This window comes from Homarus americanus, unplaced genomic scaffold (assembly GCF_018991925.1).
Source record: "Homarus americanus isolate GMGI-L3 unplaced genomic scaffold, GMGI_Hamer_2.0 scaffold24260, whole genome shotgun sequence".
Lineage (NCBI taxonomy): Eukaryota > Metazoa > Arthropoda > Malacostraca > Decapoda > Nephropidae > Homarus > Homarus americanus.
Window position 1 is genome coordinate 8,356,087 of NW_024721079.1, and position 26,501 is coordinate 8,382,587.

At 40.3% G+C, this 26,501-nt stretch overlaps 1 protein-coding gene across 2 annotated transcripts in view; it reads left to right on the forward strand.

Annotated features, from left to right (window-relative positions):
- The first annotated feature begins 9,835 nt into the window (after nt 1-9,835).
- The window catches only part of LOC121861529 (type-1 angiotensin II receptor-associated protein-like), a 32,777-nt gene continuing 16,111 nt past the window's right edge, over nt 9,836-26,501 (forward strand). For both annotated transcript variants that reach the window (XR_006088040.1, XM_042359363.1), the window contains exons 1-2: nt 9,836-10,023; nt 21,051-21,085. Coding sequence is in view for 1 of the 2 variants with exons in the window: in XM_042359363.1 (XP_042215297.1) it covers nt 9,985-10,023; nt 21,051-21,085 (74 nt within the window). In the remaining variant the exon portion in view is untranslated. The remainder of the gene's footprint in view (nt 10,024-21,050; nt 21,086-26,501) is intronic.

Genomic DNA, 26,501 nt, shown 5'->3' on the forward strand with positions numbered 1-26,501 from the left:
ATTGAAACTGAAATTATTTTCTGTTTATATACACTAAAATCTACCAAAAAAGTGATGGGCCATTAGTTTTAGCTGATCTTCCCTCCTAGGACACACCCTAACGGACTAGTGTACTATTGTGAATAAGTGTGACCGTATCTGAAGGTTATGGTATTTACGTCTGTGTACGATTAGTAAACATAGCTCCCTCTGGTGTCGGGTGAAAATATGTGAGAACAAGATTTGGTAAAAGGATAAATGTATCACACAAATGTGAAGTGTTGGGGTTGACTCAAAAGAAAATATCTTATGTACCTCAGTGTGAGCTTAATACACACCGTTACTCCATGTGACGAATAGCCACAAACAGTGCAATGATTCGAGAATCTTATTTTTTATTTATTTTTTTATCATATTTGCCACTTATCAGCTTACTAGCCATTTTGGCACTCTATCCAGTGTTAGTACAGGAGGAAACCTGTGATGTTTGGTAGTGTCACACTGGATAACACCCTTCTCACATGTGTCCAGGCCAAGGCTCGAACCCTTGACACATTGGTGAGAGTTAAGCGCGTTACCGCTACACCACCAACACCCAAGTGTTAAACAATTACAAAGTGTGGGGGAAGGAACCATATATTAGGAATAAAGTGAAGTGGATATACCCAAGCTAAGAACCAAGGCCTTTGTTTGCATTGGCGCCTAAATCGCCTGAGGCTACAGTTTCAAGGTAATGAGATATACAAAGTAGTTTACCCGAACCTGACAAACCAGACACTTATTGTAGTACAGTACAGTACAGGGTATGTAATTTAGAATTAAGGTATGTAACTATAAGGCATAAAGTCACAATATCTAAAGAAGCGTATGTGTGGGGGCCAGAATAAGACATGGTGATTTGTAAGCATTGGCACCCAAAGGCCTAGTTGGTTGGAGATACAGAGGCTCGCCCTCAGTGACTCCCAGAATTTTATATGATCAGGTCAGTACAAGCTGGTGTTATGTCAAGAATATATAAAGAGGCATATCTAAAGTTTTATATACATCTTAAAGCCTTGCCTAATGTTATTGTTAACATACAGTAATAAGTTAATTAATAGGTTGTGAAGTATTAAGTGTTAATACAAAGGCCCATCAGACCAGTAAACACATCTCAATGACTCCCAAAATCTTGTAAGAGCAGGTGTACATGCCTGTGTGTGCGTAAAGGTGAGCGGTGAGGACCATGGATACAGACAAGTGAGGTTGGAGGGAATGCTTGGCCCAGCAACCACTGTTTTACTTTGAGGAGCTCATCTGCTGTTGTGGGTAATTCCTGGGACCACTATGCAACCTCCCCTAAGGATCTCTGGATATCTTACACTTTCAACTTCCTGAATGTGAAGAAATAGTGGTGCTACTTGAGGTGCTTACTGTTGCTACTTTAAACAACCTAATGACTCTGGAGAAAGAACCAGTCGTGGTATGAATGTCTGTGAAGAATCTCATCTAAGGCTGACGGCTGACACATCTGCAGGAACTATGCGCTCCGTCAGGTAGCTTTCGTCCACCTGTCTAGTGAAGTCAGTCCGGTTGGAGCAGGTGCTGATGGTCCTGCAACTGACCTAAAATGACCTCCTTAAACTCCCTGTCGAAGCCCTCGTTCTCCTGTTCACTAATGGTAAAGATTTTCCGTAAATATCGCCGATGTAGTTGTTCTTGGTTTTCCTCCTCGAATTTTCATGTTGTTTTGGTCGAGCAGGTAAGGGACCGTGCTGGAGGTGGAACCCATCAGTCGCTTGATCCCTTTCCAGAAAGCAGCAGAATCGCGGTAATTGTTGGCTGCCTCCCACACCAAGGCGGCCCACTTTTGTTCATGTAGACATTTGCACTTGTGCTGGATGTCCGACTGTAGCTATCAGTACCGGTCTCTCAGCTCTTGAGCATTGCCGCATTGTCTATTAAGGTTCTTAAGTTCCTTTGATTTAGTGGGCCACAGTTTGGGGATCTGTAGATACACCCGACGATAAGTAAGTCCCCTCCCTTTAATTTAATCTTACACCACTTGGACTCTTCAAAAACATCCTCTCCCTGTACCCTCGCCTGGCTGGCTGTAAGGTCTTGCCTAGTATAGATAACCACACCTCTCTTGCAAGTTTCTTGAGAAAGGTTTGTAAATGAATCATATCCAGCAATACTAAACTCACATTCCTCTGGGTCGATTCTCCTGTTTTTGTACAACAGTTCTACAACTCCTACAATATCCGTTTTTTTTTTTACGGGGATTAGCCCACCCGGGCAGAGGTCACTGACCCACATCAGGGCCCGGGGGCCAAAAATGTAATAATAATAATAATTCATAGTAAATAAAATTTATAATAAAAAGTAAAATTAAATATTAATGGTAATAATAATAATAACACTGTGATAATAATAAATACAAAGAAATGCAAGAATGAAAAAATCAACAGTGAGAAACGCTATATGTATGTTGTTTTGTCATGTAATAGAAGCAATTGAGACCCTACAGTAGTGTTTCAAACTCCTCTCTTTTATCAAGAAACGTGGCAGTATTAGTGTACATGACATTCAAGCCAAAATGTGTTCTCAGTAACGTCTCTGCTCTTGGTAGTAACCCCGCTGCCCCCCCTCCCCCTCCCATTCTCAGAAGCTGCAGCATTTGCTAAGTACACTGTATTTTGCAGGGTGTGGTTAGAAATGTCATTGTTTACACGATCTTGAAGAGAGAGGTGCTTCCCCGCCTGGAGTACTGTCACCCCGGCTGGTACCCGAGATATGTTAGAGACTGTCAGTTGATTGAAAATGTTCAAAGGAGGGCCACCAGGCTGGTGCTGGTACTTTGGCACCTCAACTACCCAGAGAGATTAGACTGCCTGCAATTGCCTAGCTTATACTACAGATGGGCAAGGGGTGACCTAATTGAGGTGTATAAACTTATCAAATGGCACTACTCAGTCCAATTTTCTTACCTAGAGCTGGCAGACGCTCGCCCCACAAGGGATCACAGCTCAAGGTTGAAGCCGCAAGTCCATAAAACTGTGAGAGCTAACTTTTTTCGGAGTGAGAGTTGTGAACTCTTGGAACAACGCGCCAGAGAGTGTTGTGACGGCACCGAGTGTGAGCTGTTTCAAAACCAGACTTGATAAGCACTGGAGCAGGTTCAGATACATTCAGGAGCCTGTAGCCTGTAGCGTACTGTCGTGGCAGGTTGTCAGGGTCTCTTATTTGGCCTCACAACGTACGTACATGAAATATATCCAACACTCAGGATTGAGGTAGAAATAGAAACTCACAGTGTTTCTCGTATATATATTGTTGCACAGCACAGTGTTAAAGAGATACTAAGTCGGGCGAAGCTTGCTCAGGGTTCCTGTAGGGCGAGGAGCTTTCTGAGGGAGCGTGTGAATGGAGCTGTTGAGAGATGTTGCTTGCTGGTGGCGGTAAGTAGAAAGAGGTCGATGAAGGCCAGGTGAGGTCTTATATAACCGCGGTAGGCGTGGCTTGATGGTAGGCCCCCGCTTTGTTCGGCGTCGCTGGTTACCTGACTTTGACCACTAGGGATACGCCGGTAGATTGGCGGGGGGTCGGCCAGTCAGCGACACACGGCGTTTGTAGGGGAGGACTCCATTACAAGCCGATGCATGCCCAGTACTTGCCAACAGTGCGTAACAGAGACTTGACCGATCGCCCAAGCGGCTAATGAACTGATCATTGGTGAAGAGGATAAAAGTAAAGTAAATCTTAACCACATTTTTTACTTCATTTAACTGATTAGTTTATCATTTGTCAAACAAAAACAACTTTAAAGGCTAGACATGGATTGACACACAAACACTTTACAGGCTGGTCGTCAATATGGACTTCTAACCATGACTGGTACCTTTTACACAAGAGAAAAAATATGGCTTTCTCTGGTAACAATGGAGGAGACTGCTAACACCAGAAGGACTTTGTGGATTTTCTTACTCTTTTCTAGGTTTGTTATTATGGTGATTTTGAATAAGAATTTGGATATGAAAAATGATATGTGTCATTAAAAATATTTTTCCTAATTTTAACCACTGTCTAAGCAGTAAAAGGGTAAATAAACCCAACACATACTTTGAACACAATTAGATTTGCTGGTCGAAAAAATGGCTGCTGAGATTCAATGTCACGAAGTGTAAGAGGGTGCACCTGGGGCGTACCAACGGTAAGGAGACGTATCATATGTCCCAACTGGATGAAGAAGCTGCACTATTTGAGACAATGTGAGAAGGACCTAGGTGTGTATGTTGACAATGAGCTGAAGTTCTCGGGTCATTGTGAGAAGAAGGTAAATCAGGCAAATAAATTATTGGGTCTTATAAGAACGTCGTTCAGATATCTAGACGGCCAGTCCCTTGTAATGATCTTCAAGAGTGAAGTGGTTCCCCATCTGGAGTACTGTCACCCCGTCTGGTCCCTGAGATATGTTAGGGACTGTCTGTTGGTTGAAAATGTTCAAAGGAGGGCCGCCAGACTGGTGCCTGTACTTCGGCACCTCAGATACCCTGAGAGATTGGAGCGCCTGAACTTGGCTAGCTTATACTACAGACGGGCAAGGGGCGACCTAATTTAGGTGTATAAGCATCTCCCCAAACTAACGTATGCGTCACCAGCCTGGTCGTCTTCTCTCAACTCCACCCAACAACGTCAGCTAGAGAAGGTACAGAAAAGGGCCTGCAGAATCATGCTCGGCGCAGAATACTCCGGCTACACCAACGCTCTCTCCACCCTGGAAATGCCATCCCTCAGTGACCTCCACCACCAAGCACTGGAAAGGTTTGGCAGTGGACTACTGCACCACCCTCGTCATCGCCACCTCCTGCCACCTGCAGCCCCCCACCCAACTCGCGCAGTCCGCCACTACAACAAAATTCAGCCCATAAGAGCCCGCACCGATAGATATAAGAACAGCACCATCCCATCTATTGTTAAAATAATAAACAACAACTGGTTTATGTACTGTACAGCCCTGTAAATGTATTCAATGCATATTATATCATTATGTCTAAATCAAATGTAAGTCTGCATATTTTCAGCCACTGGCTGCAACTCTATTAATAAACCGTTTATTATTATTATTTTTATTATTTTACTCAGTCGAGTGTCCTTACTTGGAGCTTGCAGACACTCGCCCCACAAGGGGTCACAGCTCAGGATTGAAGAAGCCGCAGGTCCAGAAAACTGTGAGGACAAACTTTTTCGGAGTGAGAGTTGTAAACTCTTGGAACAATCTGCCAGAGAGTGCTGTGACGGCACCAAGTGTGAGCTCTTTCAAGACCAGATTTGACCAACACTGGAGCAGGTTCAGGTACATTCAGGAGCCGGTACATACCCAGTACTTGCCAACAGTGCGTAATAGAGACGTGACCGATCGCCCAAGCGGCTAACGAGCCAATCAATTGATGAAGGGGATAAAAGAAAAAGAAAATTAACAAAGACATGACCGATCGCCCAAGCGGCTAACAAGCCGATCAGTGGTGAAGAGGATAAAAGTAAAAGTAAAGTTTATATCACCACACACTATTACAACTATTTATTCACCTCTTCCACAGTCACTGATGACACTATGAACTGTTTTAACTAAAGGCACAGTACTATACTCCCTGGTTGGCCTTTATCACGGCCGTGACCACAACTCCGTAAAAAAAAAAAATAAAAACTTTGTCATATGGCAATGATTTTGTGGTTGTAGGCCTCTTAACCTGGGTTGTACCTCCAACTCAGTGGAGATTGAGTTTTCAAAAGTACAATCGCGTCTAGCATTAAGAATCCTACATCAATTTACACTTTCACATTACTAAGACGATCTTCATGATCTTATGTAATCACTGTCCAATATCTGCCACTCAACAACGAAGGCCCGAGTGCCTAACAACGCTTTATTACAGAGATGCAACACGACCCAACCCACGCGCCTAACACCGGTATACACAAAAGCCCCTCAGGCATTATGATCAGTCGGGCGTCTCTTCTCACCCATGCAGGTGTACTCCGGGAGCGCATGTAGGCCCGAGGGAGTCAGAGAAATGCACGGCCCAGTCATCATCATCCTCGTGTGAGGTACCCACATGTTGCTGTGGAAAATACTGCTGGCCACCCTGCAATCTCCCTTAAGGCCCCTGGACATCTCACATATCACCATCTACAACAGAAGGCAATGGTTGTCTTATATGGAATGATTCGCGGTAGCGTTAAGCGACCCTATGATACTGGACGCTGGAATAATCTGGTATGATTACCGGGGAAGCATCCCATCTACCTAGCAAAAGTAGAGTGTGAGCGAGGTACCGATAACGTGTACCATGGTGCTACAAGGATGTAAAGGGTGGTGCTACAAAGTATTTTTGGGTGATTATATAAAGATTGACCTGGGTAAAGAGGTCAATGGTTTGTTATGAAGAATGCAAATTTTAATTAGTTAATTTGGAGAAGGTCGTGTACTGGTGTGAAGTGTAATGAACCTAATAGTAGTTATTTTGATGAAGGTCAACTATTTTTTGTATTGTAACTGAATGCACAATTTTTTTATGAGAAAATAAATTAGTTAAGTCATGAATGATGTTTTGCCCTTACTCCCATCTTTGGTTTGATGAATGCCTGGCTTGCTCTGCCAGCTACCTAACAAGCTACATACTGTCTAGGGGGTCTGGTGGCAGTGACCTTAAAATTAAGAGTAGAGTTAAGTTATCCCCTTTGGATTAGTGACCCCAGAATGGGCAGTATAACACCCCTGCCTGCTATGCCTTACACGTGGAATGCGATTCTGCTTATAACAAGCTTCCTGCCGTGCCCGGAGGAGAGTGGGAGTAATGTAGTGATTTACTCTTCCTACAATGCTCGGCTGTTGTTGTTATTGTTGAGAGTGTCGGACCGTAGTCCGACATGGGCCTTTGCCTGCCTTTTGAGGTCCTCCTTCTGGAGGTTGGCTTTGCTATCACCTAGTTCGGTGATTTTGAATGTGGCTGGTGGAGGGCTCCATGGTAGTGGAACTACATAATCGCTGTCTCGTATGTCTTAGTTGTTCTTGACGAGTGTTTCTGCTTGCAGGTGCCCAATGACCTCGCTTGCCTCGTGCAACCAGGTGGCCCCTCGCACTCTGTGGTCGAGGTGGAGGGAGGCATTGATTCGCATTTTGGCAGCTGTGGGCTTATCTGATCTACAGATTTTGGCGAGATCGGCTGTCACCTGCTTGACTCAGACTGCCAGGGGTGGTAGTTCAGTTTCCATTTGCAAATTGCAAATTCTGGCCCACATGGGTGCTCCGAGCATGGTCCTGAGAGCATTATTTTGGATAACTTCTAGCTTAGCTATCTGGTCTTCTCTCAGTCCAATGAATGCTGGAGCACTGTAATATACCAGCGATCTGATGGCGGCCGTGTAGTAGGCTTTGAGCACGTGTATGTTCGCTCCTGCGGTTGTGCTGGTGAGCGACCTCATTATGTTGTGTCTGCTCTTCGTCCTGTACCTGAGATACTCGAGTTGCGGCTTGAAAGTGAGTTTCTGGTCGAACCAGATTCCAAGACACTGGTGGGTGTTGGTCCAGACTACCGGCATGTTTTGTAAGGAGAGCATCATGTCTGGTGTGTCTGTGCAGATGGCCATCGCTTTCGACTTGGCTGGATTTATCTTGATTCCAAGTCTGTTGCACTCCTCTTCTATAAGTTGGAGTGTGTGTTGCGTGTTGACTAGTCTGTTTGCTCCTTTTACTATGAGCTGTAAGTCGTCTGCATAGCAGAGGAACTTGGCTGTTTGTCTGAAAGGAAGTCTGACTAGATTTTTCATCAGGACATTGAACAGCGTTTGACTGAGGATGCTTCCTTGTGGGGTTCCGTTTTCGTTGACCCTGTAGCTTGACGTTGCCCCATGAAAGCTTACTCTTGCTTCTCTCTGTGTAAGGTAGTTCTGGATCCACCCCAGCAACCTTCCTTTGATGCCTTTTTCAGCGAGCGTCGTTATAATGGCCAGTGGATTTGCTAGTTCGAAGGCCTTCTCCAAGTCGAGGAAGACCACCAAAGCTGGTTTATTGTCCACTGTTCTGAGTATCTCGGCATTGTTGTTGCTTGTGCCGGTGTTCTCGGTGTAAGCAAAAATGTGAGGGTGTGGGCTGCCGACTTTCCACTTGAGTCTGTTGAGTCTTGGTTTGTTTGGTTCTCTGGGCTTCGGAATGGGCTTCCATTCCGGTGGTAGTCTCTGTGCTATCCACGAAGCATTGATGACTTGTAGCAAAGCCTCGTGCCCGGCTTCTCCGGCATGGAAAATCATGGAGTAGGTTATCCTGTCGGCCCCTGGTGCTGTGTCCTTACTTCGTTTTATCGACTTCTGGAGTTCTTGCTGGTTGAAGAGTCTGTCGGTGTAATCTTCACCATTGTAGGCCTCTTCGATCATCTGTAGCCTGGTCTGTCGCAGACGCTGTTATGTCCCTCTCTACTCCCACAGATATTGTGTATATAGACAGTTGTCTCCTCTAGCGGCCGGCTCATCCACGCCAACGCCGTTATGGCTCACATGTGGCATGCACCGCCCGTTCTGCCTCACATATGCCATGCAACCCAGCAGACAACAAGTCTCCTACACCGCCTGGAGGGAAGGGGGAGTATTGTAGTGGATTCCTAATTTCCTCCCCTACAAACGCTGTTCGTCGCTGAGTAGCCGACCCGTGAATTACCCAGTGTATGCCTCGTGGTATAGGTCAACCAGCGCCGCCTTACATGACGGAGTTTCAACTATTAAGCCACGCCTACCTCCGCTATATAAGACCTGACCTCGTGGTGACCTACCTCTCTCTTTCTACCTACAACCGCAGCAAGTAACAACACCTCCTCCGCTCCTGCCTGGCGGTCCTCGCTCCCGCCGGCAACCATGGCCACCCACAGGCTGGTCCTCCTCTGAGCATCCTCACCAACCAGCTCTCTCTACATCACGCTTGTAACTACGCTGCCACTTCCCAGCACCAAGCTGCACTGTACATCCAATACAATATTTATACAGAGAGCACGTTGTGAGTTTCCTTTTTCCATCCCATCCTGAGTGTGAACCAAATATCTCATAACCCCACAAATTCAATTGTTTTCTTTCTTAGAGACGCCTGGCAACTAGATGGCGGACCAATCAGGGGCCTCAAAGTAAAATAACAGACGCGCTTCCTCCTATAAATGAAAGGACCTAAATACCCTTCCTAACCTCCTGCTCCTTCCTCTGTCATCTTCCCCGCTCTGACTTTCGCTACCAACAACTTTGGAGCTTCTAAACTTGATACTCTCCTTGGACGTTACCAACCGCCCAAGCGGCTAACGAGCCAATTAGTGGCTCCGAGTTCCTTATATCGAACCCGGGAGTCGGGGCCTAGACGCAGTTGTGAGAGACTGTGAAAGCCTACAGTACAGTAATTTGATTTGCGTATAACGCTCAATATAATTCGAATCGGGAACTTACAAGTCAGCCATGGCTGTTTTTCATATTTGATATTAGTGATGTATTTTTTACTACTTGTCTTAAAAGAAAGAAATGGTCACTTCTTCCGTATGTAATACTGAGCTCTGAATGTGAAACAAATCAATCACCCCTAAACCCTTTGAAGGAATAGCGGAGCCATACTTTTCATTAATGAGACACATTTATGGTACCGTATAATATTTTTGATAGTTACAAATATAATATTCACAAAAATAAAAAAAATAAAAATGTAAAAAAATTCAGCGAAGACTAAGATATACGGGTATCTTAATCCCACTTACGGTAGTTCAGGCGAATTTGAATGGAGCTTTTATATACAGATAAGAATAGTCATAAATAACTACATAAATAAAGTAACAGATTAACTTAGGGTAGTGATGTGATTTCATTTTTTCCCATAAGGTTATTTAAGGTTCGTAGGCGGTGGTGTGTGTGTGTGTGTGTGTGACTCGAGGCTCAGGGGACGGGAGGGCCACACGTCAACACTCAACTACCAAGTGAAGTGATCGATATCCAAGTGTCAACATGGTGATCAACATCCCTCATGCTTCTATTGCCTTAAAGGTAAACATAGGTACTCAGATATAAATGATAAGTTGTGTTATTATAGGTCTCTTTATGTTTCTACTAATAATCACCGTTGTCATGGAGAGGAAATGTGTTAACTGCTCATTAGAGTTTGGAACGAGGACTGACAGTTGTTTAGGACGTACTGTATTGATATAGTGTACAGATTCCGGTATTATTTAAGTTTCGGTCATCCTGGGAATTTTAGGAATTTAACTATTGGAATCAGTAGTTTAGACAATTCTATGACCTTTCCCTCGCTAGTGACTTGATCTAACTATACTAATGGTAGACCCTGCTGCCATATGGCATCACGAAAATTGTGACCGAGTCCCAGGTTGATGATCTGACTTTCTGCCTCATTTATACACAATTGCAGGGTCTCAACTGTTTCTCTTGCCATTGACAACACAACATACATACAGGTATATTGTTTCTCACTCTTGATCTTTTTTTTTTCATTTTTGTATTTATTATTATTGCAGTGTTGTTATTTTTATTATTATTGTTATTATTATTTTATTTTTATTTTTGTATTTATTAAAATTTTTCCTTATTTGAATTATTATTATTATTATTATTATTATTATTAGTATTAGTAGTAGTAGTAGTAGTAGTAGTAGTAGTAGTAGTAGTAGTACATTTTTGCCCCCAGGCCCCGATGTGGGTCAGTGACCTGTCCCCGGTTGGGCTAATCCCTTTAAAAAAATAAAAAGCCTCTTCGCCACTGATCGGCTCATTAGCCGCTTGGGCGATCGGCTCATTAGCCGCTTGGACGATCGGTCACGTCTCTGTTACGCACTGTTGGCAAGTACTGGGCATGCGCCGGCTCCTGAATGTACCTGAACCTGCTCCAGTGTTGGTCAAGTCTGGTCTTGAAAGAGCTCACACTCGGTGCCGTCACAACACTGGCAGATTGTTCCAAGAGTTCACAACTCTCACTCCGGGTATATTTAAGTCGTTTCTGAGGGAAACATCATAGAGGAAAAGTGCCCTAGAATTGTCTAAACTACTGATTCCAATAGTTAAATTTGTAAAATTCCATGGATGACAGGAACTAAAAATAGTAACTACAGTGTCCCCCCCGACTTACGATAGGGTTAGGGGCCTAAATCCAGGTCGTAAGTCGAATTGGTTGTAAGTTGAAAATGCGAAAATAATACAGTACCCTGTACATAGAAAATTTAAAATGGGTGTCTCTTTTTCTTCTCAGCACCACAAAACTCTCACTTTTAAGCTTGCCAGCAATTTTAAGGGAATTACAAACAAAAATTTTGTCAGTACACAGCGCAATCACTAATGTCGGGACTTGAAAATACGTAATTTGAAAAAATTTGGTACGACTGGGACGGTTGTAGCGTACTGTATGTGGCCAGTTGTCAATTCTCTTTATATGGGCTCACAAACGTACGTACATGTAGATATCTCACACTCAGGAATGAGGTAGGATAGAAACTCACAATGCGCTTTCTGTATATATATTGTTGTACAGCGCAGTGCTTAGGAGTGACTAGGTGAGGAGAAACTTGCTCAGAGGTCCCGTAGGGTGAGGAGGTTTCTGAGGAAGCTGAGTGGTGAGGAGCTGTGAGAGATGTTGCTGGTCCAGTAGCCGAGTGTAGAATGGTCTCCCTGGCCAGGCATGGCCGTATTTATACAATTTACGAGGATCAGGATTTGGGGTGAGCGTAGCGAGAGGACCAATCACAGCGGCTTAAGCGTAAGGTGTGAAACGCTCTGATCCTGAACCAAAGGTTGAAGGTAGAGACTAGGTCGGCCATCGTACCCCTGCGTCCTCTGCATAGACCTAGTCTCTCGGCGTAGCTGGCTGTACGCTGATTGGCTGGTAGGCGCGCGGCCGGAGCTCAGTTGGGAGTTGTTGGGGAGAGGAGCCACTACACGGTCGTATGGCCGGGTGATTGTAAGTCGGGGATTAGCTGTACCGGGTTATATTTAGTAGTTGCCAACACTTAATTATATATTGTCATATGTAGGAAGATAAAGGGAAAAATAAAAATAATTTATTCCTACCAGTATTTGTTGGTACTTGCCATTATAAATTAGCAAGACTAGTTTGCATCCATTATACTCGCCTTTAAATTTGTCTCTGGTCATTTTACTGGTTTTTTTATCATTGTGGTTAAATTTGATGTATCATTTGAAAGCTTGTTTCATGTGTCGACCACTCACTGTGAGAAGAAGTATTTCCTAGCAGTTTTAGTGCTTTGTTTCTTGTATATTTTCTATTGTTTCATTTAAAGTTTCTTGAAAGAAATGTGTGCAATTAAAATCTTCAATTCCATTCAATATTTTATATGTTTCTATCAGATCTCCTCTCTTCTCCTTTCCAGTGTACTGTACAGTAGATAGTTTCAGCTGGTGTAATCTTTCTTCTCAGGGTAGATATCTTAACCCAGGAACAATTTGGGTGAATCTTCTCTATACTGTATGTTTTCTATTATATCTACTGTATATCTTTTATAAGATATGGGGATTATGCCTGTACATCATATTTTATGTGCGGTCTCATATAACTTTTATATACTGTAGTATTAAGAATACTTCCAGGAACATGTAGTCAAAGGAACATTTTAATCATGCCTGACATTTGGTTAGCTTTTCTTGTTATTTCTGAGATGTGGTCACTAAATTTCAGATTGCTTGTCATTAAGACTAGATCCTTTTCTTTATTAACAGTCCTAATTGTTTTTACACATAATATAATTTAGGTTTAAATTTCTGTGGCCATAGTGTATTACTTTAAATTTTTTGTAATAAAATATACTTTTCATATTTCTGTTCAGGTCTTGAGTCTTTCTAGGTCCTCCTGTAGTGTAGCCACTTCCTTTGTCTTCTTGTAGATTATTGTGTCATCAGCAAACATTTTGCAAACTGATAGGACATTAGTTGGCAAGTCGTTGATAAATATAAAAAATTAAACTGGTCCAACGACTGATTCTTGTTGAACGCCACTTCATACTTTCACCTACTTACTGGGTAGATTTGGCTTCATTTACTGTTACACATTTTCTTTGGGTTAAGAATCCTTAGATCCATCTTAATGCATTATCATTATTTGTAATTTTGTTTAATTTGTTTAATAACCTATGATGTGGTACACTATCAAGTGCTTTCTTAAATTCTAGGTAAATGACATAAAAGGCTTCATTTTTATCAGTCATATATGTCCAACCCTCTAAGGTTTATAATAAGTTTGTCAAACATGAATGTCCAGCTACAAATCAATGTTGGCACTTTGTTGTTAGTCCAGTATAGCTTCCTTTACAATTTTCTCTATTATCTTGACTACTTGTGAAGTTGACGATATTGGTCTGTAATTCTTTGTTTGGTAAAGGCTTACGAAACCACTATCACGAGAAGGAAATGTGCGATTTGGTTTAAATTTTGTGTACACTACAGTATTAGCATGTTATTAAACACAGAAATGGAAATGACAATGCAGAGAACTTATTAGAACCTAACCTAACAAACCCATCCTATTAGGTCAGTTTCTAGTAGGTTCTATGCATTATCGTGTTCATTTATATGTTTAATATTATGCTAATAGTGTGTACAAAATTTTTTAACAAAATCGCACTTGGCAAAAGAACTTAGGAAACCCTACCTAACGATTGTCACGAACGAAATTTACCCTAAACAAACAACTTACCGTAATATTGGGCTACCAAAGTAAGCAAAAGAACCTAGAACACCCTACCTAACTATTGTCACGAACGAAAAAAAATCTTAAACAACTTACCTTAATATAGAGTTTGATATATTGCATTTGGAACATTTATAAGTGTTCTTAATTAAACCTTGGTCACAAACAAGAACTAGGCCTGATAATTCGCGATAAGAATAAACAACCAACGGAGGTCAACATGCTCTAAACGAGATGCTGTAACACGTAAATATCACGTGTTAAAGATGTGTAATTATTTTATTGAAAGGATCAGGAGTAATGGAACACAATTTATACGATTGGAGAGGAAACAAGGAATGGTAGTGGTACGAATTGTGAAGCCGGACTGACTTACGGTAAGAAAATTGTTTTAGCGTTTGAAATGCACCTAGAGACGTAATTTTAATGCCATAAGATCAGTGTTCGCCGTGTTTTTACCCTGTAATTTCCCTCATCTTTCATGCCCTGCCCACTAACAAGGAATTTAAGATCGTAGGATAGAGTAATTGAAAAAAATCCTAAAGTATACAAAAAATTATAATAGAAAGTTGTCGTTTCTTTTAATATACTTAAAATCATCAAAACAATAAGTACAGTAAGTCCTCGCTTAACGTTGTTTCGGTACTACTTTGCTAAACTTTAGAGACCAAAAATTCGTTTCACGTCCCGGTGATCCGATACAACGTCGTTTTGCGTTGTCACAGACTATATTTCACGGTGCGTCACCCTCTCTCCCCCTCTCTCGGCTTGGCGCAGAGTCTCAGTGACTCCCCACCCTCCTCCTCCGCTCCCACCATACTTCTCCCCTCCTATCATCCACCTCCTCTGCTTCACTACCCACCACACACTCGCTCTACCACCTCCGCCCATCGGTGAGTACCAATACAAACTTAGTACGTAGTTGTATATGTAAGCATTATTTTCTATAGAAATGGCAATGATTTTCTGTACATGTAATGTATTTCATGGGGCAAAGGGAGGGTCAGGAACGTAACTCCCATATTTTATCTATTTCTTATGGGGAAAATTGATCCACTTAACGTTGTTTCCTATAATGTCGCATTTTTAGGAACGTAACCCCGAAGTTAAGCGAGGACTTACTGTATAGCAAAAAATAAAGTAAATCAACAAAAAGCTAATAGTGATAGCAGTTTTGTATACATTTACCCTTTGTTTTTTCTTTTCTCATTTCTTGTGAATTGCTGTTTCTATTGCATTTTTCCAATCTTCTGGTAGTTCTCCTTCTCGAAGAGATTTATTAAACAAAATAGTTTGTGGGGTCTTTAGCTCATTTGCTGCCATCTCGAGATCCTGGAGTGTATGTTTTGCAGTAGTAGTTTATGAACTAATGTGTCTCTTATTGTTATGTTTTTCAATTTATTTATGTTCCCACTTGCCAATGTAAATTCTCAGGGGTCCGATACTCCGTTTCATACTGTTGAGCTGATACTTAGTTCAGCATTAGTATGTCAGGAAACAATTTATTGAGCTCCTCAGCAGTCTCTAAATCAGTTTGTTAGTGTGCCATCTGTTTTTCTTGGTTACATGTTGGGCTTTTCACATCCCCCTTTTTACTTGCATACAGTATTTGTAAAATGCTCTAGGGTTATTTTTCATATCTTCAACCATTTTTTTTTATAATTATATTTCATTTTTCTTATTGTTTTTCTAGTTTTATCTTTCTTTGGTGTACCCTGTACAGTATTGTTGATATATACGGCATTTGATGTTGCAAAAATCTATTCCAGGCACATCTTTTGTTTTTTATGGCTCTTGTACACCCGGTAAAAAAATATCTTTACAATTCTTGTACAAAACAAGATAACACCATGAATGAAGGATTTTGATAAAGGCCCATGAGGCATACCTCGCATTGGTAGCCCTGCGTGTGGATTGTTCATTTCAAAATTCATTGGACCCCTTCTGAAAGATATTTTTTACTGAGTGTATTAAGCCATGGTGGTTTATTTATTATTTCTGGGTATAACTTTGGGGATATATAATCTGACACTGACTTCATACTTATATTCAGTACTTTTAAATATATCCCAGTCTTTTTAGGTGTTTTTTCCTTCCAGTAGTGTCTCCCAGTTTAACTTGAAATGGTCTCTAATTCTGTTATTTCCCTTTTAGTAATTATATTGAGTTGACCTTGTGTTATTATTAACATGTAGTTAATCCATTAAAGGTTACTACAGCATGATCACTATTTCTTATGGGTTCCTCTATATTTATATCATCCATGGTAGCATTATTTTTGGTTATAGTTTAAGTATAGTACATTTGGTTGATTTTCCCCTCTGGCTCTAGTGGTTTCTTGAACATGCTGAAGTAACTGTCATCTAGTGTGTCAATGAATCTTTGGGGCTATCCTTTGGGGCCTCCAGTAGCTGTATAATCTTTCCAGTTTATTTCTGGTAAGTTAAAGTTACCAACTATAATTGTTTGTTTTCAGTATTATTGGCTTCTTAGTGTTTCCAACAGTCTCATCGTTTCTGTCTCCAGCATAATGCCTTCTGTATATCAGTCCTACTAGTGCTTTAAATTGCCTCTCTCCAACCCAGCACGAGAAACTCTCACCATAGTCTATAGCTTTTAAACATTCACATAGTTCAGAGTTCAATTTGATAGTTATATAAATCAATAGTCTTCTTTTTCTTTAATGTTTCTGTTGGAAATTTATAGCTTTTGAGTTATTTTCATTTTTATATCACTGCTACTAAATTTTTACCCCAACAATATTGGTTGTTCAAAGTGGACAGGCTTTTAAGTAGAGGGAAAATGTGAGACAAAATACTAAAAACCACACCAAACAAACTTTTGAAAACCTAACCTAACCTAACCTTCCCCAACATGTAAAACTCTTATAACTATAAAATGTTTACCTTATTCATGTTTTCGGTTTATAGTATCTTGGTATTGATTTCGGTGTTCAGGTGAGGGATCCCTAAACTCAAAAGTGGTTCTTAACATTTTTACAAGTTAGGAAACGTTGGGTACGGCTTTCAAGGGTTTGTTTGGTGTTCTTTTTAAGTATTTTACCCCAGATTTTCCCTCTACTGTACTTCAATGTCCCACCCACATTGAACAACTAATATTGTTGGGGTAAATATAGTAGCTGCCATATAAAAATGAAAATAACTAAAAAATACATAAATTTCCTATGGAAGTGCTATAGAATAAATTTTTTCGAGTTTCTTTCCTCTATATCCCTATAATATAAGACTCAATATATAATTAGGTGTTGGCAACTACTAAATACAGTATATTAACCATACTCTTGCAATATTTCACTTTTTGCTTGTATTTTTTCGCCCCCCGGGCCCCATTGTGGGTCGATGACCTGTGCCCGGGTGGGCTATTCCCAGAAAAAAAAAAAAAAAAGAACCTGACCTAACCAACCAAAGAAACCTACCCAACGTTGCCTAACTTCCTAGCCCCATCACATTAAACAGGAAGTACTTATTTGGATATCTCGTACCAATAAAAGCAAGATATCTATATATATAATTTTTGTCACTTATCAGCTTACTACTAGCCATTTGGGCGCTCTATCCAGTGTTAGTACAGGAGGAAACCGTGGACCAGGTAACCTGTGATGTTTGGTAGGGTCACACGGGATAACACCCTTCTCACATGTGTCTGGACCGAGTCTCGAACCCTGGACATATTGGTGTGAGTTACACAAGTTACTACTGTACCACCAACACCCTATCATCCCCCAAAAGATTCTAGAAAAAATGAACGATTTCAATTCGGTATAAAACTTAAAAAACAAGCCCAATAAGATAGTCGTTGGTTTCTTGACATATAAACAAAGACTGCGAACCCTGCTGCCTAGCAGATGATGTGAACTAAAACATGGTCGCCGTGGGAGATTCGACAGCACCGTAATTACGGTAAATTATTTATTTCTTCGCTTACAAAGGATATAGAGACGTGAAGTTACTGTACTGTCATATGATCAGTGTTCATAGTGTTTTTACCCTGTTATTTCCTCCTTTTTTCATGCCCTGCCCAATAACAAGTACAGTAATTTATGATCAAAGGATAGACCAACAAGAAAATATATATATAAAATACTACAATGTTGTCAATTCAATTTTATTGCTCGGTATCATCCAAATAACATTTCCCGATAATTTTTGCAGTTCCATAAGTCCTTCTGGCACGAGTGGTTTCCTCCACATTTACCTTTACTCTCTTACTTTTTTACTTATACTTTTATCCTCTTCGCCACTGATTGGCTCATGAGCTGCTTGAGTGATCGGTCATATCTCTGTTACACACTGTTGGCAAGTATTGGACATGCACTTGCTCCAGGATGTATCTGAACCTGCTCCAGTGTTGGTCAACTATGGTCTTGAAAGAGCTCACACTCGGTGCCGTCACAACACTGTCTGGCAGGTTGTTTCCAAGCGTTCACAATTCTCACTTGGAAAAGTTAGTCCTCACAGGTTTCTGGACTTTTTCAACCTTGAGCTGTGACTCCTTGTGGGGTGGGCATCCGCCACTTCCAGGTATGGGCACTCAGCTGAGTAGTGCCCTTTGAGATGTTTAGCCACCTCAATTAGGTCCCCCCTTGCCCGTTTGTAGTATAAGTTAGACAATTGCAGGCGCTCTAATCTCTCCCGATAACTGATGTGCCATATCACTGGCACCAGTCTGGTGGCCCTCCTTTTGACATTTTTAATTAACTGACAGTCTCAAGCATATCTTGGGGACCAGCAGGGTGACAGTAGTATACTCCAAATGGGGAAGCACCTCACTCGTGAAGAGCGTTCTGAGGGATGGACCATCTAGATATCTGAACGACCTTATAAGGTCTACTAGCTTAGTTTCTTGATTCACCTTCTCATATTGGCCTGAGGACTTCAGTTCATTGTTAATATACACATCCAGTACCTTTTCATATTTGATCTCTATTAATGCTGTTTCTTCGTCCCATTGACACATGTGGTACACCTCCTTACTGTTGGTACGACCCAGGTGCATCCTCTTACATTTCTTGACATTGACAACCCTTTCTTTATAACACCAATATTGTTTCTCTATTACTTCCAGGCACTCAAGCCTGCTGCTTCCTCCCATTTTTTTTCTACTTCAATTATTTTTAAGTTTCCACAGCAGCCACTGTTTTCACTATGAACTGTCCTAGCTGAAGGCGCAATACAGGTAAACCTTGAGATATGATATCCCTAGAAGCTATATTCCGCTTTAAAGACGGTCATAAATTAAGACCATCTCGCTTTTTACCGTATGATCAAAATAACCGCTTTAATGATATTCATCGAATAGCCATTGATATCCATCGATATCCATTGGTTGGATTTTTTTTTTTTTATCTTTAGTGTAAACTGTAGTTTGTATACTGTATGCCCAAATTAATCGCTGTCTTGCAAGGATTCCAGCAATGCAAATTATATTTTTCTACATCAAGTCAGTGACGTTTTAAAAGGAAACAATGTTGTATCCTATGCATGACACATCTCTACCTTCACTTATAAGTCTAACCACGCGCCGCCACACGGCCAACCCGCGCACTACAGCCTTGTGTTTGGTTCTTTGTTGATCGTAAACCCGCCATTGCATGGCTCCATGATTATCGGCCAGCATCGTACATTGTACTTATCATCGGTGTTTTTTTATATAGTGAGAGGACAGCACTAACAATTAGATTGAACTGTGTTATGGTGACTGTAAAGTGTTATTTTCTCTGTTTTTGTGACTAAGGTTGTTTAGAAAATGTGAGCAGTGTCGGCTGCTATCATTGTTTTTGTTATCATTGTTCGCTCTGTTTTTGTGACACGTGCTTTTGGTATATTTTTGTGACTGGGAAATGAGCAGAGTAACTTTGAAAATGTCTGGGAAGGCCAAGGCATCCAAGACAATTGTGTCTGTGAGGTTAAGCTTGACATTGTTAAGCAGCATGAGACTCCCCAGAGGCTGTGTGGGAGTCAGAGTGACATTCCCACTCCACCTGCAAGAGTCCCATTAGCCTCGAAGGGGACATGTGATGATGGCCAGACTTATTCTTCAGTATGTGGTGAGTGTTGTTTAGTTGTTTTGTACTGATAGTAGTATTGTAGGAATTTTTTTGTCAGTGATACATGTGTATTTGGGGACTGGCTGGGAACATATCCCATTGAACCCCATATTATAATGCTCCCTATTTACAATAATTCACCTAGCGATGGGTTTTTCAGGAACCTAACCCCATCGTATCTCAAGGTTTACCTGTACTATACTCTGATTGTCCTATAGAAAGTTGATCACAGCCATGGTTGTGCCTACCGGTAATTTAAATTTTCTGTATAAATCTTGGGATTTGACAATGATTTTACTGTTGTACCCACACAGCCTAGCTCTGGTCAAGGACAAAGAATATTTAATTCTTTAAATGCAAATAACAGCAAAAATGCTACATCAGTTTACACATTCACTACACGAAGACGATCTTGATTATCTTATGAATGCACTGTCCAATTTCTGTCACTCAACATTGAAGGCCCAAATGTCAACATGATTCATTACAGAGACGCAACATGACATGACCCTCATGACACTTGAATTGTAATATTCAGGTACGGTGTGGCCAAATAGCTGTTTGAGGTTTTAAGCAGCACTTCTACCACAGTTTGTCACATGAATCTAAGAACCTGCATTAATCACCAGCCATTTTTCCTCTTAATCATAAAATGGGACTTTGTGATTCAACTCTAAATTTGTTGGTTAAGTTTGACTTATTCTATATATTGTATACTGTACAAATGAGTGATGATCAGTTAGGTATGAATCATTTATTGAATCAGTTAAAAGCTAATGCTTATTTCAAAGTCATTAAGACTATTGCTAATGCTTGCCATGTTTTATATCTGGGAGCCTGTGAGGTGTGGACTGAATTCATATAATTTTCATAAACTTCCCATAACAAAATAGATAATGCATTCAGTTATGTTGAGTATATACCTGGTATCACTTTATTACTTGTAGAGCTTTGTGTGAGGAATAAGTTCTGAAAGGATTTAATAGGAAAATTGTAAATATTGTGTGGTACTGTATAATATCACAATTAATATAGCGACAGTATAAATGTTTGGAATTGTCACGCCAGTACAGAGGGCAGCTATGAGCTCAAGAGTTCCTCCATTTCATGTCATTATAAATCTCACTAATTAATTATTGTTAATCAACTTAATGATGTGGAGTGGACTTTACAGTAAAAATTTTTATTGTTACCATTATACAATGTATAGTAACTGATAATTACCACCATTTCATTAGCAGATAGGTACTCAAGTGTATGTTTTATTATTGCTGATAATTTTACTTCCATTCACAGGGAATATTCTTCGCACACCTGATACTCACAGTATGGTAAATGACACACCCAGTTTTGACTAGTGTTTCAGTGTCTAGCTAATGCTTCAGTATTGTGCTATTGTGTCATGTATTTGTTTTTACTTTGGTTATAGCTTTTTTGGTTGTTGTCTGGAAAACCATTTTTTCTCTTTTGGCTTGTAGACATTCAATAAAATCTATAAAACTCCATTTGTTTATATATTTTTATTTCCATTGAGTAATACAGTACAGTAGTAAACTATCATAGGTAAGTAGTTTATACCATAGTACAGGCACTATATGTCTGTGTTTTCATGTGGCTGTTTAATGATTTCTCTGTGCACTCCATTTGTAACCAAGAGTACTGTAGTATTTCTGCATACTGTACAGTAGTATATGAAAATACAGTATATACTGTATCATGGGTATGCAAACTTTAAAATACCATTTGATATATGGAGAGTCCCATTAGCAAAGCCACCAGAGGTACTGTATATAGATCTACTCTTTGCTACTTGTTATTTTACTAGCCGTTTGGACAGTCATTTATACATTGTTGGCAATTCCTGGGTATGTATAGGCCCTTCACTGTAGGAATTATCTAGGGGAGTACACATGGCATAGTCTGTGCCCAGAGAAAACCTGCAATGTTTGGTAGGGTCATATTTGGATAAAATACTTCTCACATTTGTCCTGTGCTAGGGATTGAACCCAGGACAGAATAGCGAGCAATACAGAGCATGTGTGAGAAGTATCCCACTAATTTACTTAAAGTACGCCCGGATAATTTTCAGATTTTTATTTCGCGGTCCTCTATTATTCGTGGATGACACCCTGGATATACCCAAGAATGTCTAAGGGTAGTTTGAAAGTTGCCGACATTTACGCGGCCAGGACAGGGAGCCATTCGTTCTACAGACAGTAATATCCTTTACCTGTATTGTATGTGTGTGTGTATAGACACACACGCAAAACATATGCAAATAAATAATAATGGGAAAATTCTCTCACAAATAATCAGAACAAAATTTATTAAAATTTTGAGTCTACCCTCAAGTCTACTCCATGCTTTGTTATTAATAAAGTACAGTGTGGTCTTGAGGGTAGACTCAACATTTTTAATAATTTTTTCTGATTATTTGTGAGAGGATTTTCCCATTATTAATTATTTGTATGTTTTGTGTGTGTGTACACACACACACACACACACACACACACACAAACATATACAGTGGTCCCTTGATTAACGAACGGTTCAATTAACGAAATTTCGGTTAACAAATTGGTTCCCATAAGGATTTTCAGTTCCATTAGTGAACAAAACTTCGATTAACGAAAGCCTTAGGAGAAACACGCTTTGTTGTGTGCATCAGCTGATTAGCTGATAGGCTAGTCCGCCAATACAGTAATCGGTTCTGTGTTTACATTCGTTTCCAGTGGAGTAAATATCAAGAAAGTTGTGTTCTTGAATATTTTTTCATTTTTATATTAAAATTATTGATCATTCTAAATTTTAGCCATCCAAGCTCTGTCTACATAAAGTTTTTCAAGTAATATTTTTGGCTCGATATATGTAACTTCATTCATTTATTTTTACTCATTTACCTGCACACACTGTCCTAAGGGCACAGCTGTACTGTACATGTACTCAAAATAATGTACAAAATGATTACTAAGATTTTTGTCTAATGCAAACTATAGCTTGTTTATATTCAAATGACAAGTAATCACTATCTTACAATAATCCCAGCAATGTAAATTATATTCTCCCCGGTCATTTCAGTGGCATTTTATAAGAAAAAAGCTTAGTCACTCTTAAGGACAGATAAATAAACACACATTAGACCTTCATTGCCAACTGTCAAACATATTACCTCACCACCCCTCCCTCCTCCTCCCCCAGCCAGGGTTTTAGGCTTACAGTTTTTATCTTATATAATATCTCAGACTAAAGTTAGGAGAATATAATTTGCATTGCTGGAATCCTTGCAAGACAGCAAATAATTTGAATATAAACGTCATATATTCTGCACAAGAGATAAAAATTAATCACCTGCATCACATTACAGTAGTGATTTAAGAGTTATATATATATATATATATATATATATATATATATATATATATATATATATATATATATATACGGTATATATATATATACAGTATATATATATATATACAGTATATATATATATATATATATATATATATATATATATATATATATATATATATATATATATATATATATATATATATATATATATACAGTATATATATATATATATATATATATATATATATATATATATATATATATATATATATATATATATATATATATATATATATATATATATATGCAAAATGAAATCACTGTGGTCTTGGCGTGATCTGGGTATATGCTGATAACCACAAGGAAGAGAAAACCACGAGTTCCCAAGCGCTTTGTGTGAATTCACATCCTCAGGGGTTGAGGTACAGACTGAGTGCTCACTGAGAGATGTGCAGCTGAAACATATATATATACATACATACTTACTGATTTAAGGTCGATTTAGGGGATTTTTAGGAGTGTTTCTGATTTTGCATTTTTTGCCTTTACTTTGTATGTACTTTTTCTGTGGGTTGGAACCAATTACCTAATATCCCATTGAAATAATAGATTCAGTTAACAAAATTTTCGGTTAACAAACGACTCTGTGGAACCAATTGTGATCGTTAATTGAGGGACCACTGTATATACAATACAGGTAAAAGAAATAATTGTCCTATGGGCAAACACATAAAGGGAATACAGTCACTCCTTGACTTATGACGGGGTTCCGTCCCAACGACCAGGTTGTAAGTCGAAAAGGCGAAAATAATACATAGAAATTCTAAAATGGGTGTCTCTTTTTCTTCTCAGCACTGCGAGAACTCTCACTTTTACACTTGCCAGCCATTTTAAAGGGAATTACAAATGAAAATTTTGTCAGTACACAGCTCGATAACTAACGTCGGGACTCAAAAATACGTAATGTGAAAAATATTTTATACAACCATGGCCGTCGTATGTCCGGGTTGTCGTAAGTTGAATATGTCGAAAGTCGAGGAGTGACTGTATACATTACCTTGTACACGTGTAAGAATGTAAAAATCCCCCCCTCCCCTCCCGGTCAGCAAATGTTATTCACGGATTTTGGCGATTCGCGGGCATTTTGAGAACCTAAACTCCGTGAAATTTTTTTAAGGGCATGTTGTACTATACTCCAGACCCTGAGGCAGGGTCTGAGTGTGTTAATATTTTAGGTGAAGGGATCATATTAATTTCAGTCTTACATTCTTGTAAATATGTATCATTTACTATTCAGTTCCTATAAAAATTCATATACAGTACTGTACTGAACAGTAGAACATCGATAGAACGTAGCTCATAAGGTTCAAAGCAGCATTGAGGACAGTCTTGGTTGTTACACCGAGATCTATAAGGAGACGAAGAGTAGCACCAAGCAGTCAACACTGGATTCATATTTTTTGTCGATGGATGGCAGGAGCTTCTTCACAACAGCCGGCAGCCGAGGAGGAGCAAACAACAACGGAGGAGGAGCAACCAGCGGTGGACTCTCAGATCGTTGGTTTATTTTCTGTCTGTAGCCTTGAGCAGCTGGGCCATGGTATGGTGTAAATAATACGCCTTGAATGCGGCGATGACTCCTTGGTCCATAGGTTGCATCAGTGCTGTCGTGTTGGGAGGCAGGAATACAACTTTTACACTGTGATGCAAGTTGTCAAGATTTGGAGGATGAGCTGGAGCATTGTCAAGGATCAGAAGAATTTTAAAGTTATAAGGTTCTCCTTGGCACAGTATTCCTTCATTGCTGGGACGGCGTACACGTTAACCACTGGCTAAATATGGCGCCGGTTATCCATGCCTTTTTGTTTGCCTTGTAAATGACAGGAAGGTGATCCTTAGAGTAACCTTTCAGGGCCAGTGGGTTGGCAGAGTGAGAAATCAGCATAGGCTTCAGCTTGAAGTCGTCGGCAGTGTTCGCACCAAGCAGCAGCGTCAAGTGTCTTTTACCGCTTTAAAACCTGGCCCTCTTTTCTCCTCCTTGAAGATATAGGTCCTCTCAGGCATCCTCTTCCAAAAGAGACCAGTCTCATCCACATTGAAGACTTGCTTCAGTGAATAGCCAACTTGCTGGATAATCCGTTTGAATTCTGGCGGGAATGTCTCGGCAGCAACCATATCTGAACTGGCAGCTTCAGCAGTCATCTTTATGTTGTGGAAGTTATAATGACGCTTAAATCATTAAAACCATCCTCGGCTGGCCATAAAGGTCTCTTCCTTCGATCCTTCACCCTCTTCTGCCTTTAAGTCGTCAAACAAGGATCTGGCCTTATGTTGGATAACCAAAAGGCTCACATGGGCATTACGTTGATTCTGGACCTCCATCCACATTGCCGGCATTTTTTCCACCTTCTCTATCACAGTGCTTCTAGTACGAGGGGTCTTAGTAGCACTCAGAGAAGAACCACTTCTAGCACTAACCTTAATCTTGTCAGCGTTGGTCTGGATAGTACGCACTGTTGTGGGGTTAAACCAAGCACAGCGGTTATGTCCACAGCACGTTCCCCTTTTTCAAATTGGGTTAATACAGTACATCCATTTTCAGAGCATGGGTAATGGTTACGTTGCCTCATCACTATTCCTATTCTAGCATCAGTAGCACTTGATGGGTGCTTGGAAGCCATTTCGAATGTTTAGAGTACAGTTTTAGAACAAAAACACTTATGCACACATGAATGATGTGAAGTCGTAACAGAGACTGGCTTGGCGTTGCTTGGGGACGCTGTGATTTTCCGCAAGTGAGGGCAGCTGAGCCGAGAGAGCGTAGTCTGCCACACAAGAGCGGGTGATGCACTGTAGAAAGTAGTCCGTGACGGCCTCGCAAAAGACGTAGTATTGGATTACCGGGACGTTAAACAAAATTTTGGTCTAAAGTTCAGCGACATAGTACCAAACAACATGGACGACTATAAGCGAGGACATACTGTATATATTCAGTACAGGTACTCCTAGACTTACGACATGCTTGACTTACGACAACCCGGACATACAACCGCCATGGTCATATAAAATATTTTTCAAATTACGTATTTTCTAGTACCGACGTTAGTGATTGCACTGTGTACTGACAAAATTTTCGTTTGTAATTCCCTTTAAAATGGCTGGAAAGCTTAAAAGTGAGAGTTTTGTGGTGCTGAGAAGAAAAAGAGACACCCATTTCAGATTTTCTATGTATTATTTTCGCATTTTCGACTTAGGACCAATTCGACTTACGACCTGGATTTCATAACCCCGTGTGAAGTCGGGGACTGCCTGCCTGCCTGCCTGTCGTAAATCGAAAATGCAAAAATAATGCCTGTACAGTGGTCCCTCGAATATCGAACACAATTGGTTCCA